Raw genomic sequence first — 19,387 nt, 5'->3', positions numbered from 1 at the left:
GAGTTTTATATTTCATTTTTAGATCGTAAAAAAAAAAACTGTATATTATAAAAACATACAAAAATTTTACATTATTATCCACAGTGCTTAATGAACTGCATTATTCATTGTTGCATTCTATTGTGCATGGTTTTCTTGACACCGACTTCGTAAAAAATTTAGTTTTGCACATTACTTGTGTGCATTTCTTTAATGGGACTCCAGCAGTCATCTTCTGTGCCGATACAATCCCTTTCTCTCCACCTTTGATGAGTGTACATTACTCTGATTCAGGGTCCGACCGATAGCCTTTAATCTTCTGAACACTCTCTTTTGATGTCAGGTTTGTTCAGTGTGGGTTTGGGCAGCGTCATGAGAGCGGTGCACAAGCTTAGAGCCGAGTCTCAAATGACCTCTGAGCTGTCTCAAATGAATTGAAAAATGCTTCAAATGTGAAACCGGGCGCTGTTTTTTTGTGGGGGGCCATCTGTCAGACTTAAGCAGCAGGCCTTGGTGGCACTTTGCACCATTTGTGTGTGTGTGTCATCGTACCATGGCGGCAGAGGATGAAAGGAGAGCACTAGTCAGGTGGGGTTGCTCAAGAAATCTCCTGGCACCTGTCGCCTGGGAATCTTTCAGAGTGCTTTGATGATGTCATTAACATTCCACCAGCAACGCTCTCCAAAACAAAGTGGCAGAGAAAGAAAGAAATAAACAGTTTGCAAATTCCAGAGTGCACAGCTCTGTGTGCTAAAGTAACAGAGCGGTTTAGAGGTACAAATGAAATCACTCTAGAGCTTTGGGCACGGGATTGACTGGGAGTTGCCTTCCAGATGGATGACAGCTCTCATTTCTGGAATGGCCTCTGCACTTTCATTGGGAATCTCAACTAAAGAGTCTTGTGATGTGGCAGCTGTGAAAGAGATAGCAGGAGAGTGGTCTGGCCTGCTTCAGAGAAGTCTCATGATACCTCAAACACACACCTCTTCTTCCTGTGGAGGGAATAACAGAGACTGGACTGAGACATGTGTTCAGGGAGGACTGGAAAGGGAATCGTAAGCCAGATAAGGAGTTCCTCCCTAAGGCTGTACTTACTTGAACACACTGTGAGAAGCTCATATCTGAATTCTTCAAATTATTGGATGACATCGAGATTTGGGTTTGTTGGTTCATGGAAAGAAAGAGGTGTTTCCCTTATTACTCTGTTTCTTGCACTCCCTCTGGCCCAGTTGTGCTGAATGTGTGCTACAGTGCTGTTTTAAAGTGATATTTCATGTCAGAGTTTCAGTCGAGTAAACCAGCTTAGCACAGCACTGCAAAAATCATTTTCTTCATCAGTATTTTTTCTTTGTTTTAAAGTTACTTTTACTTGAAAATCTAAATTATTTGATGTAATAACACTTCTTTTTCTGTATATACACTTACTGACCTTACTAAACCTTACTGACCCCAAACAGTATTGTAAATCTGAATTGAGTTCAGTTTTCTTATTCCATTTACTAATATTAATTTTTTCTTGGAACAAAGCAGGGCTTGGAAACGGAAAAAATATTTTTTTTATCGGTTCACTCTGAGCTGAATCGATATTTTAAAGTTATTGTTCCTGCACTCCTCTAATATTATTACCATTCCGGTGCGGGTGGAAGAAATACCAGTTAATAAAGTTATTTTTTTTAACACAATTTTCTTTGCCCATAATTTGCCTAATAATAATAATAAAGTACAGCATTTTCTTTTCTAAAAGAAAAGGAAAAAAAAGAGATCTGGTAACGTTAGCCAATAACCCGCTGAGTGAAATCACAGCCAACTTCTTCTTTTCTAGATTTTGGCCAAATGTATACAGGCTACTAAAGAAACAAACAAACAAACAAAAAATACATTAAAGTATTTTTAAGATATTTAATAAAAAAAAAAAAATACTTGTATAAGATTGTGTTTTGAGAGTGAAAAAAAAAACCATAAGTCATGTCTCATGTCGCATTTTATTAGCAATATTAATTTCCAAAATAATGAAGGCTAAAATGCCTTTAGGCTAAAGCAAAATGTTAACAAACAATCTAAAAACAGTTATTAGTTTCTCTCCAAAATAAATCATCTAAAGTTTAGGCTATAAAAACTTCAATCCAAACACAAATTAATTTAAGGTGAAGCTGATGCCTACCTCTCTCATTCGGCATGAATCTAAATGTTTCCATATTCCCGACGTATCTGGATGCTAAAATATGATTTATTATATAGTGTTTGTACTTTCATCGACATAAAACATCATCCTTCACATCAGCTTGCAGAGTGAGTAGCGGTCACGCTGAATGCAACAAATTTTGTTTTTAAATTTGTTTTAAAATTTTCAAATATTTTATTTTGATAATGAACAGGCTTCATTATGCGCATAAGGTCATACCAACGCTGGTTGGTTATACAGAAGCAAGACATTATTCAAAGCTGTCAAGCTTTTACAAAATAAAGAAAACTAGGGGCCCACTCTCTCCTGTTTCGTTTTCCTTTCTGAAAACTTTGGAACGTGTCACAATGAACTGTAATTTAGCAATTTTTTTCTTTTGTTTCGTTAATCTGTCAATATGATTTAAGCTAAATATATTTAGTGTATGTGCCTATATTCCTTTATATGTAATCCTATAGTTTTTTTTTTTTTTTCCATTCACAGAAGTGCTGCAGATGTGTGATCTGTTGAATTCATCTCACACTATCCTCAGATAAACTCTAAGGGCGGTGCATTGCCATTGCGACTTACCTATGATGAGTTCACAGCTGAGCAGACATTTCACTCGTTGGCTTCAGCGTCACATTTGCATATGCCGTACTACTGGAATTCGTGATTGGTTGACAGCAAATTTTAAATATTACATGGAACGATAAAATAACGTTATTAACAGTTTAATGGCCATTTCAAATTTTCGATTCTGTTCTGAACTATAAAATTTTATTTGATTTGTGTTTCTGGTTCTGTTCCTGACCAAATTTTGTTTGTTTCCCGTTTTCGTTTTCGTTCCTTGAACCAGTTCAGAGCCCTGGATTAAAGGAATATTTCAACCAAATATTTATTTATTTATGTATTGCATAATTTGTATGAACTGTTGTAGATATGAAAATTAAATTAAATTCGAAATTTCAGCTCAACGTAATATATATTCAGGAAAAAAAACAGTAAATATTGCACATGGTGCTAATCAATAAAAATGGCAAGTGAAAATACATTTTGTGAGTCAAGATTTTTATTTCTATTTCTTTATTGCTACAGATAAACTGGTGGTAACACTTTAATTTAAGATCAAATTCTTGCTATTAACAAACCATTAACTATGAATTTTGCCTCATTGCAACTCCTACATTAAACAAACTGCAGCTTATTAATATAGTTAGTAAGGTATTTGTTAAATGTAGTTACTGGGTAGGACTAGGGATGTAGAATATGGTCATGTACAATATGTGCTTTATACATCTTAATACCGTAAACAGCCAACATGTTAATAATATGCATGCTAAAAAGCAACTAGTGATAGTGAGAATTGCTCCCTATAGTAAAACGTAACCAATTACCCTGTCCATAACGAATCCTCACTGCACTGAAATTCTGCTCCTTGTGTATCTTGACTGAGGAGAGTCTGAGAATTTAGAAACATAACAAATCCCTCAAGATCCATAAGGAAAATAGCACAAAGTAAACTGTCTGTTGAAGCATCACCAAAGTCTTTAATCTACAAGGTACAGGATGTGTTTATAGTTTTGCGCCTTTTAGCCACAACATATCACATGTGTGAGAAAGCATGCAAAACTAATGGTGCGTCACACCATTTTTGTTTTCCTTATGGACAGAAAAACTAAAATTGCATTGTGGCATTATGTAAAATTTTTTTACATTTCCATGTAAAAACAAGGCTTAAAAAAACTTTTGGATTTCCAGTCAGGAGTGTTTTTGAACTTAAAGCCAAAAACACACACAAAACTTAGTTATACCATGAAGCCAGTGGGAAGTCAGTTAAAGCACTGAAGCCCAATTTCCTTCTTAATACCCTGAAATATAACATCAACTTTAGCCGTATTTAATTTTGAGTTTTGCTTGGCTTTTGATTTAATGGCTTTCTGATTGAAGGAAAATGTAAAGGCTTAAACTTGTTTTAACTGTGTAAATGCATGTGTGAGGTGTGAGTATCAGTTTTTCTTTTGTTTAAGAAAGAGAAAGGGAAAAGACAATGCATTCTTGGCAGCTGATGATGTGGAGAAGAGCCTGTAACATGAGATCATGGTGTCAGTTTAACCATAGGCCCATTGATAGTAAAGGTTTCAAGTGAGAGCTGACACCGAAAAGTTTAGAAAATTACAGTACTGTGTGAAAAAGGAAGTTTTTTATTTTTAAACAAGTTATTAGCTATTTGGCTAGGTGTCCTAATTCTCTTAGGGAAGGTCTGGTTTGTCCAGACCTCTGACAGGAAAAAATGTGTGTGGGTGTGTGTGGTCTGGCTTGATTCATATACAGCATGTGTGTGCACATGTGTGTAAATACTTTCCAGTACTTAGCATCCACCATCATTGCTTCATCTCATCAACATTCCTACTAAACTCTTTGCCATAATTGGGGAATTATTTTTTTTCATCATCTGTCATTCTTTAATAGCTCCAAAACCAAAAATCTGTGAAGTCGTCCAGAGTTTTTCCTCTGTCAGTTGTTTAGAGAGGAGAAGAGACGTCTGTATGAAATACAGGCCAGCCATTGGACAGGCTGTGGAAAAGCAGTAGGTTTGGCTCGGGGAACGTGGTTGTCTTTGCCCGGCTCAGAAGATAAATGATCAGAAGGAACATGTAAGGCTGTGTTTCTTTCTGTGGAATTTGCTATTCCACTTCACTGTGTGTCTGATCATGCACACTCAGGTTTCTGCTTTTAATTCATGATTCAATAATCCTTAAGTAATCTGACCTGGATCATTGGACTGGCACAATTTGCCAAATGGGAAACAGACTAAAATTCACACTCACAACAGATGCAAGGTGACAGCATTTATTTATTTTGAATAAAGAAATAGTTTACTTCAAATAAAAAAAATCTGTCATTCAAAACCTGTATGACTTTCTTACTTTAAAAAAGAAAAAAAAGTAAAATATGATAGGTTTTTCATTTTTGGGAGAACTTTAGACATCGTTACTTTTTATCAGATAATATTAATGATTTTTTTACGATTTCGTAATTGATCGTTGTTGTATATACAGCGGTTGGACAAAATGATGTGAACACCCAGTATAATAGGGATCAGTAAAATTTGTGTAGAGAAAAACAAACATTGCGATTATCTTTTATTAGTTTGTTGTCTATACTCACTAAGTTTTATATCAGTAGTTAAGTTGTGTGTAATGAATTCAACCTTAATAATCATCGGGAAGAAAGGAGGCGGGAACCGGCGGACAATCAAATCACATTTTAATAATACAAAATAAACACAAAACAGCGCACCAGCCCCTCACGGACGACTGGTGCGCGCAAATAAAAACCAAAACACAACTAAAAGCCCAGGCCTGGTCCTCTCTCGTCCTTCACTGTCGTCGCTCCAGTTTTATATCCTTCCATCTCCTACGTGGGACTCGAGACCGGCGGTGGGCCACAGGTGCCACTGATTTGCCCAATCACTGCCGGCCTCACTCGTGTTCCCACGTCCCTCGGCCCCGCCCCACTCGCCACATTGTGTTTGGCAGTGTTTAGTACAAGCAGCCTTGAAATGGGTGACTTAACCCTAACAGCCCAATTGTTCTTTATGACTATGATTGTGTCCACACAAAGCATGGCAAGACTTCATCAGCAAAGAAGAATGTTTGTAAAAAAAAAAAAAACCTCAAGTGAATGATAGGGACCATCAAACACTAAGAAGGACTGTGACTCAGAGCGGCTACTGCAAAATTACAGCAAATCTCAATATTCACCTTGAAGACCCTTTTTCCCTAAAAAACTTACCAGAAAGAACTTTACAAAGCCAACATCCATGAAAGAGCTTCAATTTCCAAAACTTTAATCAAAGACACTAGTGCTAAAATGAAAGAAGTAGAAAAATAGTGTCTAAAATAGTATGCACATGCACTTTTACAAGTAGTTTGAACTGAAATGTGTGTTGGCAGTGTGTGTACACAACCACCCTAAAATGATAAAAATCCACCCAGTGTTTTTTTTTTTTTTTTACCTGCTAAAATCTTTACCCCTTTCTCAAATCGAGCCAATCTCAGATCGTCACACAGACAGGCCCCTCCCACGATAGTTTGATTGACAGTAGCATTTCAGCGCAGACTGGACTGGCGTCTTACCTTAGAGTGTCATCAGTCCACCATTGTTTCACTGCCGGAGCAGATGTAGACAAGAATGACTCCTAAAGTGATTGAGGTGTTTTGTTGTTGGATGTAATAATGAACATTGCAAATGTTTTGTGTTCCAGATTCATTTACAGAAAAAGTGAGTATAAGGTTTTTTTAATGAATCTTTGCAAATTTCCTTTCCTAACAATGGACTAATTGGCAAGTTTCACAATGAATGCAAAGTAAACAGTCCTCCAGAGAGCGGCTTAGAAGAAAGGGGTGGGGTCAGCAGAGCTCATGAACATTTAAAGGATAATGCTACAGAACGGCTTGCTCTGAAAAGAGCTGTTTTTGACAGGGTAAAAAATTTTTTACACTACCATTGAGACATTTTAACAAACTATGTTACAGAACATCAACTTGTGGAAAATGGACATCCGATGACCCCTTTAAGATATTAGATCTCAAAATGATTGCCATATTCAGTATAGATAAAGGATAAAGATCACAGGCATGCACAATTGGCTGTGTTGTCCCAACAAAAACACACATGAGGAAAGCTCATCATCAATGATCTTGAGTCTTCAGTTGCATAAACACACTCAAAGACCTCATATGTGCCTTGGCTTTGCTTAAAACGAAATGAATGAAAACACTGCAAATGTTCTGTGTGAATGAAAACATGAGTCACTGCTTTGTACAGCAGATCTTCTTACAGTTCTTAGTGAAGCAATCTTGTTTAAAAACAAGGTTAATATCCCATTTTCTTATAACTAGGTTATGGTTGGAAACCATCCAAATCCGATCAGGATTGAAACCTAAACCTTAGCTGCTCTTCTTTCTCCCAAGGCTAGTATTGAATAACAGTCATCAGGAACTACAGAAAAACTGCTCTCATCTGGGATCAAGAAGAGCAGAAGCATACACCGCTGGTCTTCTATGTACTATACTCCATGACTGACAGTGTAGTTCATCATAGGCTACTCTTTCAAAGATTTCTAATATACCTGGAGTGAGCTATCAGTTAGCATTTCCATTCATCTCAATAGCATTTGCTAGGCTAGAGGTGCTTTAATGCTGCTATCAGACAAGGACAAACACATTTTATTTTTAAATTTGTTTTGTAATTTGTATTTCAATTAAATGCATCCATATGCAGAATTCTTGGCTACCTTTAAAGGGTTGCTTGATTGCGATTTCACTTTTTTTTTAAGTTAGTTAATGTGTAATGTTGCAGTTTGAGCATAAACAATATCTGCAAAGTTGCAGCTCTGAAGGTTCAATGCAAATTGAGATATCGTCTTTTAAAATTCTGACAGTTTAATGCCTACAAAAACGGCTGGTAAGGGACTACAACAAGCTTCTTCCCAGTTTCGTTACATCACAAACCCAGATAAACCCTGCCCCCGGGAACACGCAAAAAAGGGGACGAGGTCATGTTGTGCTGCTTTAGAGAAGAGGAAGAGAAAACTAGGGGTGCAGGCAAAAAATCTGTTCATATATGAATCGTGATTTTGTTTTCTAATGATTATAATGGATTCACAAGTTTTTCTAGGCCTGATTGTGTTAATGTGGTGCAGTCTAACGTGTTCATGCTTTGCTTTTTTTTTTAAAAACACATTATTTTTCACATAATTAAAATGTATTCCACACCGGTCTGTCCCTTCTCTCAAAGATGCCTCCCTTAGAAATATGCAATGGGCTGAGATTGGTCAGCTGGCTCAGTGTGTTGTGATTCGCTAAACTGCCTCTAGAGCGTGTCTGAACATCCCGCCCCTCAAGCTCAGAATGTGCTCCAGTTGTATTGTAAACAATGACGTCCTCTATATTGCTTATCAGTTTGAGCCCGATTAAGACACAGAGAATATTAATGAAGAGGATCGCACAGAACCTGTGCAAGCACAGCTTAATGGTATGTTTATTTGTTGTTGTGTCATACTTTTAGATATGCTATTGTTTGTAAATGCTGCTGCTTCTGTTAGCTTTTTAATAAAAGTTAGCTCAGTTGTATTCTGATTAAAGCTTTAATACATCACAGCAACCGTACACATCTCGATGTATAACGCTTCGCATTGCTAAGTGAAAATAAGTGTATAGATGGAAAAGTTTGTTGTAGCTGATTTGATGATCTGAATGAGAGAGAGAGAGAGAGAGAGAGAGAGAGAGAGAGAGAGAGAGATGCCGAGCAGGGCGATGCGAGGATCAGGATTGAGAACTGCTGCTTTAGAACATTGGTTTTGAAACTTGTGAATCCATTAGAATCGTTAGAAGACAGAATCATGATTCCTATATGCACAGATTTGTACATGCAGCCCTAGTTTTCTCTTCCTCTTCTCTAAAGCAGCACAACATGGCCTCGCCAACTTTGCTTAGTGTTCCCGAGGGCGGGGTTTATCTGGGTTTGTGACATAACAGAGATGGAAAGAAGCTCGTTGTAGTGCCTTACCAGCCGTTTATATAGGCATTAAACTGACATAATTTTAAAAGATGATATCTCCGTTTGCATTGAACTTTCAGAGCTGCCACTTTGGAGATACTGTTTATGCTTAAACAGCAACATTACACACTAACTAACGTTAAAGAAGTGAAATCGCAGTCAACCACCCCTTTAAAGGAGTAATTCAACTATCAGGGATAGTTAATTATGGCTATTCCCTATAATGAGCTTTTCCATTAACAACTTGTTCAATTTGTCATTGTCCACACTCTGACAATGTCCCAGTGATGGATTGGACAGGACAGAACAGTATGTTAAGTGTAGCAATCTGTCTGTCATCATTAGTGTCACTGTACCCAGCCACCCACATGCTTCTCTTTCATCCGGTTGGTGCATTGGATAAGACAAATGCCTTTGGTGTGAGAGACCCGGGTTCGAATCCACTGTGAGACACCAATGTGTCCCTGAGCAAGACACTTAACCCCTAGTTGCTCCAGAGGCATGCGACTTCTGACATACATAGCATTTGTAAGTCACTTTGGATAAAAGTGTCAGCTAAATGAATAAATGTAATCCGATGTAACTCTTTTTTACACTATATAAACAGCTTCCTAATAGCCTCCTGTGTTATGTCAGAGTCTGGCCTCTCATGGGCCTCATGCTGGAGAAGCACTGCACTGCACTTCCTCCCTGTCTCTTGGGCTCAGCTCTGACTGTAATCCTTCATCTTTCTTTCTCTCTGTTTGGTTTTCCCTGTGTGTGAGTTCTCTGTCTTACACATAAAACACTTTGTCTCGACTTCATCATTGTTAGTATGAATGTTTGTTGAATGTTAGTGACTATTGCAAGAGAAGGGAAATTATTATTATTTTTGCCTTTTAAAATACTTTATTTTTTCACTAAATGCAAATGCAATGTTGTTGGGATCCTTATAAATCGATGCATTGTGAATGCGTTATGACATAGTAAAAAGATAAATCCAAGATGGCCAACAAGGTGAGAGAAATTACTAATGTAAATAAACATTCATTCTATATCTGACAGTTTGACAGTTTTTAATTCAACAGTAGTATCGCTCTTGTGATTAATGAACAGGCATGAGTTGAACAAACCTCCTTGATAACATGACAATGACGAGTTAGTTTAGAGTTCTGAATTTTGCAGTAAGTTATATATTTATATAAATAAAGGGCGTTGGCACTCAGCATCAATACCCTCGCCATTGCACCATGGTAATCCAGAGTTCAATTTGCGGCTAGAGGACCTTTCCTGATCCCGCTTTCTCTGTCCCACATTGCTTGCTTTCTCATCTACCCTTCCTATATCAATAAAGGCAAAAAATAAATAAATAGCCATTTTAACTCTAGTGTGTTATTCAATATAACTTTTATTTTCGTTTTAGGTATATTACATTACAACGTTATCAAGTTATAGTATATTTGACAGTAAACTATAACAATATTTCAAAGATATGAGAAGTAGTTATGAATTTACTATGTAAGCGGTATTTAAGTTTTAATTATCTACTAATCTATTTAATTGCATCTTGGAATTAGCATGCAATTACTTGTCCACAATTTCCATAAGTACTCTTTTTTATATATATATATATGCTAAAATCGGCTTATTTTACACAAGTTGTAGGACGAAAGGCAGCTTAGTAGAGCTTTTGTCTTATAATATATCATGCTGTTGAAGCAGGGTTTTCTCCACACTATGATACTTCAGTTCAAATGAAAACTTCTAAATTGACATTGATTGTATTTTCTCCTAGGTGTGGATTGGGTGTAAATGAAAAATATTTCTCACTCTTTGAAGTGAAGACAGTAATTTGCTAGGCGGCGGGACATTGAAAAAAAATAACTTGCATTTTGGCTATCAATTCCTGTTAAATTTGACAACAAGAAAAGTTATGTTAGAACCAAACTGGCCACCTGGAGCCAAGAAAACTTGAAGCAATAGTGGCAATTGAATAGATACAGTGCTCATTGTTTTGAGTCTGTCAGAATCAAACTAATATCAGCTTTTTGAGCAATCACACACATATAGAGTAACCACAGAGAGTTGTGGATTTCTTATTAAACAGGGAGATTGGCCGGTTTCCACACATTCAAGTGCACACAAACACAGATAATGCATCTGAATCTGCTCATGAACTCTCCGTTGAATATTTTGGCAGATAGTTACAATTCATATCAGCTGAAGTCTGCCTAACTAAAATCTCGCTGATATAGAGGTCTTGGAAGAAGTTGGATGGTGCAGCTGGCCCGGCTTGTTCTGTTGGAGGTTTTGTACTGTGTTTCTGTGCTTCAACTGTAACGAAACAGAACATTTTATTATAGATTGTTCATACGAGGCTATTAGAGTTTAACTGTGTGTGCTTGAAAGGGCCAAAAGATAGGCATTAGCCATAGTTTTTCCATGAGGAAAGAGGGGCTTTGATTTTGATGATGGGTTCCATTTCAGATTACGGGATCTGGAGATGTCCCAAAGGACTTCAAATGGAAAGAATTAGTCGGTTGAAATGCAGATGTGGTCGATTGTCCAGTAAAAACCCAGCTGACTAGTTTTTCCAAGTAGTCACTTTAATAGGAATGACCTTATCTGATCGACGCGAATGACACTATTTGTTTTTTAAGTTATTGTAAATTATACCTCAGTCATAGGCTGTCATTCAGCAGCTTTTAAAAATGTAACTTTAAAAATGATCTTGTCAGTACTGTTCAGTGTTTGAAAATATACTCCACTCTGCCTTTGTAGGGCAGTGTTTCAGTCTTGATAATTTCATTTTATCACAGAAATGACAAACTATTTTATAGGTGCAGTCCGCAAATTGTTTGGTTAAAAATTATCCAAAATCAATATTTGAGAAATATTTCAAGGTTGTTGTCAATGATGTGGTTATTTTAACAGTTTTCTCATGTTTCAAGATCGATGCATATGCATCGTCAGAGTTTGTAATTGATAGCCTGGGATTACACAAGATTTGTATTTTAAAGACAACTAGTTCAAATGGAGAATAGTTTGCTTTTTGGGTTAAAATAATTTCTTAATATGAAATTCGAAATGGTATGACAATAAACAATCTTTAGATTAAATCACCATTGGTAGCATGATTTATTGTGATGCTTTAATGTTTGATGTTAGTCAAGTGAGCGGACAAACATCCCAGATGGTCATATAAATTTTAAATATTTTAGATAGAATTGTTTGAGGTTTAACTGATATTCCAGTACTCTTTACTAAAGCACTTTGATTAACAATATAAACTAGTGCTGTCAAACGATTAATCGCATCCAAAATAAAAGTTTTTGTTTACATAATATATGTGTGCGTACTGTGTATATTTACTATGTATATATAAATACACACACATGTATGTGTATATTTTGAAAATATGTACATGTATTTACATGCGTATATATACATTTATATAAATCATATTATTTATAAATGTATTTAATATATAATAAAACTTTTCTTCTCTACATGCATGTGTGTGTATTTATATATACATAATAAATATACACAGTACACACACATATATTATATAAACAAAAACTTTTATTTTGAATGTGACATCGCAATTAATCATTTGACGGAACTAATAAAAACTAATATTTGTACTTTTTTCCCTTACCAAAACTTGAAAACCCAAAATGTGTAGCAATTAAATTTTAAGGAATAAGTTATTTTAAGTTATATTATAATTATTTTCATTTGTAATATTATTTAACAACAACCCGGATTTCTTCTTTTAAAAGCATTTTAAAAAATTACCAACTCCAAACATTTGAACAGTAATGTGTGTGTGTGTGTGTGTGTGTGTGTGTGTGTGTGTGTGTGTGTGTGTGTGTGTGTGTGTGTTTGTGTGTGTGTGTGTGTGTGTGTGTGTGTGTGTGTGTGTGTGTGTGTGTGTACCTGGTATTACCTATGGTATGGGAACTAAATATTCCCATAAGTATAGTAATACCAGTAAATTTTTGTTCAGTTAAAAACATCCTACGCCTATGTCCTTATAAAACTTGAAGACCATGTGTTGGTGTGTGTATCCTTTATCTTAATATCCAGTGAGATTTTGCTTCTCAAGTAAATTGATACTGTTTTAAAGATTTTTTACTGGTAAACAGAGCAAAAATACTTACTTTGCAGAGTGTATAATGTAAGAAGCCTGTTATATCATGCATAGGTGCATTATCCTATTAATCACTTACTTTTTCCCAGATGTAGGATGTCTGGTAGACTCATTAAGGTCAGTAAGAAAGGAAAAGCATATTTGATCTATGGTGACATTGTAATTTTTGTTTACAATAGAGATGAGACACAGAGTGGATTTTGGGAGAGGACGAAAGTAAATGTTGGTCTGTTTTGTTTTTACATCAGCACTTTCAGTCCACGTTGTCCACGTGCGATGGCAGCCCTTCATGCAGTGGTGTCGATTTTATGCAGCGTGCGGGCATTTCCTTTGTAATGAACCCTCGGGGGAAGCAGGAGGTACTGAGGGAGGTGGCCGGATCGCTTGCTGTGTAATATTTCCTGGGAGAACAAGCTAAACGACTAGCTCAGCGGCCTGCACTCTGCTGGGCTTCAATTTTGTGATGACTGAGGGGGCTCCTCCATGACTTTAATGGCCCTGTTTGAAGTTCACATTTGATATTCCACCACATCAGAGGAGAGGTCTAACCTTGCCATCGATTGGCGTTCTCGTTCCAGCTGTCTAATTTGCTATGTAAGCAAAGGGAAAAGACCCTGTGTTCTGGCAAGGAAAAGGCAATAAATCGTAGGGACTGCAACGTGTCCTACAATCGATTAGCCCTTTGTGTCTAAAGCCTTGCAGACTCTCTCTATCTTGCTCTTATTACGTTCACAGCGCCCCTGGCAGTGGACATGGACCGTCACTCAAAGCCAACGAACCTCAATGAGACACAGCGAGAACGGAACATGAGCTGTCAAGTGTATCTGTCAGTGAATTTGTTCACTCTGGCAGAGAGATTCATATTGATCTTCGCTCGTGGTTTGGATTCACCTCTTTGCCCTCGTAGACTATTTTCTAACTGCAGTGTTTAAACGGTATAAACAAGACGATCTCATGTTTGCTCCCTAATAATGTTCGGAAACATTAGCGTGAGTTTGTTTATGCTTATGACAGGCAGTGTCACAGAGTTTTAGATATGGTCGGGCCCGAGCACATGAGTTAGAAAGAGGATGGATCGATTAAGAGATCAGGTTGCCTGAGGGTTTCTTCCAATGCTGATGAAAACATGATATAGCAGGCTTACAAAAATAGACCTCATAGCTGATTCGCTTAATGGACTTGATGTGCAAGCTTTGTGCTGTACCTACCTTTGAAAAACCTAATCTCTACTTTTTTTTTCTCTCTTTTGAACCTGTCAGGCAGGGATGATCCGTGCAGGTCAAGAGGAGTTTTTTATCGAGCCACTGGAGAGAGAAGGCGACATGACAGGAGAGGAGGAAGGAGGACCGGGCCGTCATCACATCGTCTACCGGTCCTCTGATATCAAGAAGCCGGTCGTCAATCAACCCGCTGACTTTCACCCCAGAGGTCAGATCACCTTTTTGACACCAGCTCGTCATGGAGCGCTGATGCGAGTCCTAAACATATATGTTGATGACTAGGGAGAGATGCTGAGGTTCAGTTTCTTGTCACTGAATCAGCATACATTTCTAGTCTTCTTAGTGCTGGTTTATGCAGGTTTGGTGCTGGTCTGGTATGGTTTTTTTAAGCCAAAAGAGGCTTAATGGTTAAGTTCACTCAGCAGTAAGGATTTTTCTGCTTGCCAGGTCGGGCGAGTAGTTTAGATTTGCTTGCTTCTACATTATCCCTGTGGGAAAATGTATTTATTCTAATAAAAGGCAAAAGAGCCCAAAAAAAATCTTAAAATATAACCAATGGCTCCCTGATCCGCCCTGGAGGCTCTCCTTGTCTCCACCCTGTCCCAGTCCCGCATCAGTCTCCAGGGTGCCCGCCCCCCATCTCCGATGCTGTGGTTAATGCGTGGGAAGCACTGTCCAAGATGGGGGCCATCTGGCCCATGTATGTTCCAGTTATCCTTATTTGGTACTTCCTGTGCCTGTCCTATTCATGTGAATTCGTTCCTAGTTTCATTAATTACCTTATTTGCTCCCAGGTGTGTCCCATTGGTGTCTGTGTATTTAAAGTGTGCCCAGTCCCTAGTTCTCTGTCTGCTGTTAAACGTCATGCTACAAATGTCTTACCTGAGTTCCTGAGCGTTTACCTTTGTTGATTGCAAAATTAAACAAGAATAAATATTCTCCAGTGTCTCCTCGTCTCTCCCTCTTGCAGTGTGACATATACAGTGATGTATTATTAAGACAATAAGTGTTTAAAGTTGATTCTGCTGGTATAAGGTTGCGCACACACATACTGTATATACACACACGCACACAAAACTTATCAGTTACAGCATTGCTAACTTGACAGTGCATTTGGTACTTACCGTATTTTCCGGACTATAAGTCGCACTTTTTTTCATAGTTTGGCTGGTGCTGCGACTTATAGTCAGGTGCGACTTATTTATCAAAATTTATTTGACATGAACCAAGTGAAATGAACCAAGAGAAAACATTACCATCTACAGCCGCGAGAGGGCGGTCTATGTTTTCAGTGTAGACTACAGGAGCACTGAGCAGCATAGAGCGCTCTCTCGCGGCTGTAGACGGTAATGTTTTCTCTTGGTTCTAAATGAATGCGACTTATAGTCCAGTGCGACTTATGTTTTTTTACTCATCATGACATATTTTTGGACTGATGCGAATTATACTCAGGTGCGACTTATAGTCCGAAAAATACGGTAATCAAAATAAAATAGAGTGAACCAAACATCGCACCTACCTCTGTGTCACAGTTGGAATGCAACTGAAGTAAAAAATTCTATAATTTACATAATACTTTAGAATTCAGAAACATTATATCGTACATATGGAAATATTATGGAATATTTGGATTTGTGCTATATGAGAGGTAGGATACACAAGCACAAACAGATGAGTGCACAAGCCTTTAAAGCATATTCCTTTGTCAGTCTGTGAGAGACACATTCAGAATCAGCACATGGTCACTGTCTAGTGGGCTTTGTTTTCAAGTGTGCAACTCACGGCGTTCAGTGTTCTTCTGCTGGCGACCAGTTATCAAAAAGGGTTGCATTGCTGTGGCCACCCCCTTCTGGACTGGGGGTGAATTGCCTGTATTCATTGTAAGGCCATGTGCACCAAACCGTGACTGTTCGGTATAAATACATGTATCGTTCCACCCCTAACTTGCACAGTCAAAATAAATAAATAAAGATAGGTAAAGATTTAGTTCAGTCCTTTTTCCACTGACCTGAAGGGACACCAGCATTAGAGCTTTAATCGCACCTTAAGAGTTGGGCCCGACAGGACCTGAGCCCGACAGATTTCGGCCCGAGCCCGACAAGTACATTTTGATTGACAGCTTTTTAAAAGCCTGAACCCGTTTAGAGCCCGACATTATTCAAATGTGCGCACACACACAGCTTTTATCCATTTGTCAAGAATGAGTCAGTTATACATGTTTAAAATAATTTATTCATGGCCAACGTAGGCTATAGGCCACTTGAAAGTTCGAACAAAGAAATAAAATAAGTCCTCTGTAACAACGTAACATCTCAGCATTCTCAATAGGCCTAGGCATAGGCTCATTTAGCCTAAATAGGTCAACGCACCAATAAAAACAAGTCTTTTTTAACTAATTAAATTAAGATACATTTTAAATTAAGATTGGTATTTGGCAATAACAAAATTAAGATAAAAGCTATGCCGGATTGGCTTTGCCACTATAGCAGCTGAAATTTAATAAAAGAATAATGCCAACATTAGCGTATATACTCTGCCTACATTATGCATTTAAGACTCAATTATTATTTAGTTATAATTTGAAAAAACTTTATTCACAAAGATTAGGCTAGGCCTACATTATTCTCATTATAAACATGGTCAAAACTTTTTCACACCTCAGACTTTGCTTTAGTTGCTGGTGCAACCAAAACGTAATTGCCAGAGGCAAGCCTCCATTTCACCTACTCAGCATACATTTTTGCATCTTTGCAAACCGAAGTGCAAGCCCGAACCCGGCCCGAGCCTGTGTAAGATGATATAAATTAAGCCCGAACCCGACTGAACCCGTCGGGTCCCATAGGGTCCCGTCAGGTTCAGGCAAAGATCTTCAGCTCTAACTAGCATACCAGTATCTAAAATGCAACATATTCAGATGAATAATAACAGATTTTTTTTTTTTGTGAACTATTCCTTACTAAAAGGACCTGAAGTAGGCTACATGGATAAAGTGAGGAAAGTTCTCCAGGGCTGAATCATTGCCCAGGCTGTTCATTCCCCTCCACCCCCAGCATCCCTTGTCAGATGTGTGAGGAGAGGAGCACCAGAGGGACTGGATAAAGTCATAAACGATTCACGTGTCACTTTGAGTTTGAGCAGTCAAGTTCAGCCGTGTGATATGGAGAGGCTTGACATGGGTCACAGTCCCTTCAACTTTTCATTTTTCTTCACAGCCTGGTTGTTTTAGATGGCTGCATAAATTGCTTAACTGCAATACTGTCAAACCCTATTTGACAGATATACAAAAAATATTGCTGATTCTTTTACAAGGACTTTAGGATTAGCCCTGGTAACAATACCAGTGTTCGGCAAGGCTACTTTTAAAAGTAAAAGAAATTTACTCTTACTTTACTTTTTAAAGTGATGTTGCAATCTTATTTTATGCATCATAAAAATAAAGGCCTGTTCACAATTTTAAGTGTGCTTTGCAGTTATGCTCTCGCATTGCATATTTTTAAAGTCGGATGGATTTTTTGTTATCCACAGAAACCAAACTGTTTCCAATTATATTGTTTCTTTGTATCATTATTGTTATGGCTGTAATGTGGTTATAATTACCATTATAGGTATCATTCTTGGTGTTAAACAGGCATAATTTCTTTCTTTCTTTCTTTCTTCTTCTTTTATTGGAACTAATATGTTGTTGCTTTTGTTGTGCCTTTTTCTCATTATTGGTTGGATATGTATGAAGCAAAGCTGCATTTATTACATTTTTCAGCAGATATTGTTGCAGTACTTCTATTGAATATATGTATATATATATATATATATATATATATATATATATATATATATATATATATATATATATATATATATATATATATATATATATATATGAATATATATTTGAGCTTTTGAACATTAGTGTACAGTACTTTGCTTGCAAAAAAGTTTATAAACACAAATTAAACATACTTATACCATGATCTGTCTGAATACTCCATTCTGATTGGCTGGCAGGTATGAATTAAAACCGTTTAATGCACAGGTAGTTCCAAGTCATTTTAATCACTGTTCTATATAAATGCACTGCTTTAATAATGAACTCATAGATGCACACACACACACACAGAGAGAGAGAGGTCAGAGATCGCATATTGCACTCTGTACACACAGAAAATTGTTGTCAACACTGCCCTTTATTAATAAAATAGCCAAGATAGTAGATTGCTACATTATATTTATCAGCTTTTCATCAACAACAAGGTGGTAATTATCTCTCCATCTATAATTAATTCAAACAAATGCTATGATTCATTAAAATAAATGTGATCTTACTGCATTATTTCATCTCTGTGTCTGATCTGAAGCGGGCAAAATGCTAGTGCTAATGAGCTGTAACTGACAAAAATAATGGTCGTGTTTACCCTTCCGGTAAAATACTAAACTGCAAACATCATTAACAACTTGTCGATGCTGGCAAATGACCATGGTATAAGCGGGATAATGCACAGCTAGCTTCGCTTTGCGTCGGGTGGTTCTTGGCCTACGTATCGTGCATTCAAATTGTTTTAATTGTAACTGTGCATTATCCCTTACTTATATGAGAATAAAAACAGGAAGGAAAACATGAATCATAAACTATGAAATTTTAGACCAAAATTGACGACCATGACGAAATAGGATGTGCGATTGTTTTCTTGACACACACTCTCTGGAATGACAATTCACATTTAATTTAGACTATGTAGTGGTGTAAATGTAGGAATTAAAGCATTACTTTTTAATTGTGGTTCAAATTAATATTAAACCAGAAAATAAAAGTCAGTATAAAGACTTTTTTTAAAGACTGCTTTTATAAGCTTTTTCTCCTACATCTTCAGACAGTTGTTTCAGCAGCAATTGGTGCTTTTCCTTTTTTCTTAGAAAATCAAATTAACGATAAATCAGTCATATCCCTTATATGGTATGTCTGTTTATCAGCAATATTCAGCTTTTACTTGGCAGAAAGCTTGATGTTATACTGCATTGTGGAAGTGCAGGTATGCCCAAGCCGGTACTAAAAATAACAGGACAATATATCTGTAAGTGAATCTCAATGTTTTTGAGCGAGCAGGTCTTTGGCGACATCAGCTGGAGTGCGTGTGTGCATATGAGAAGCTGCAGCTCTCAGTGCATTCCAGCAGAGACATGCTGGACTCAGACAGCCAGTGTCTACGTGGCAAAGCTTGATGAGAGTTTAAGTTCTACTTGGCAGACGTGAAGCATACAACATTGAAAATTACAGCAAAAGTAGTGGGAGGAGAGAAGGGTGAGAGGTTTTTTCCTCAAAAAATGGCTTGC

At 37.3% G+C, this 19,387-nt stretch overlaps 1 protein-coding gene across 1 annotated transcript in view; it reads left to right on the top strand.

Annotated features, from left to right (window-relative positions):
• Positions 1–19,387, top strand: part of LOC132117375 (A disintegrin and metalloproteinase with thrombospondin motifs 2-like) — an 83,495-nt gene that overhangs the window by 16,943 nt on the left and 47,165 nt on the right. Inside the window, exon 3 of the mRNA XM_059526635.1 lies at positions 14,102–14,270. Within this exon, the coding sequence (XP_059382618.1) occupies positions 14,102–14,270 (169 nt within the window). The remainder of the gene's footprint in view (positions 1–14,101; positions 14,271–19,387) is intronic.

The sequence above is a fragment of the Carassius carassius genome, chromosome 36, assembly GCF_963082965.1.
Source record: "Carassius carassius chromosome 36, fCarCar2.1, whole genome shotgun sequence".
NCBI lineage: Eukaryota > Metazoa > Chordata > Actinopteri > Cypriniformes > Cyprinidae > Carassius > Carassius carassius.
This window is presented reverse-complemented; position numbering and strand designations above follow the sequence as displayed.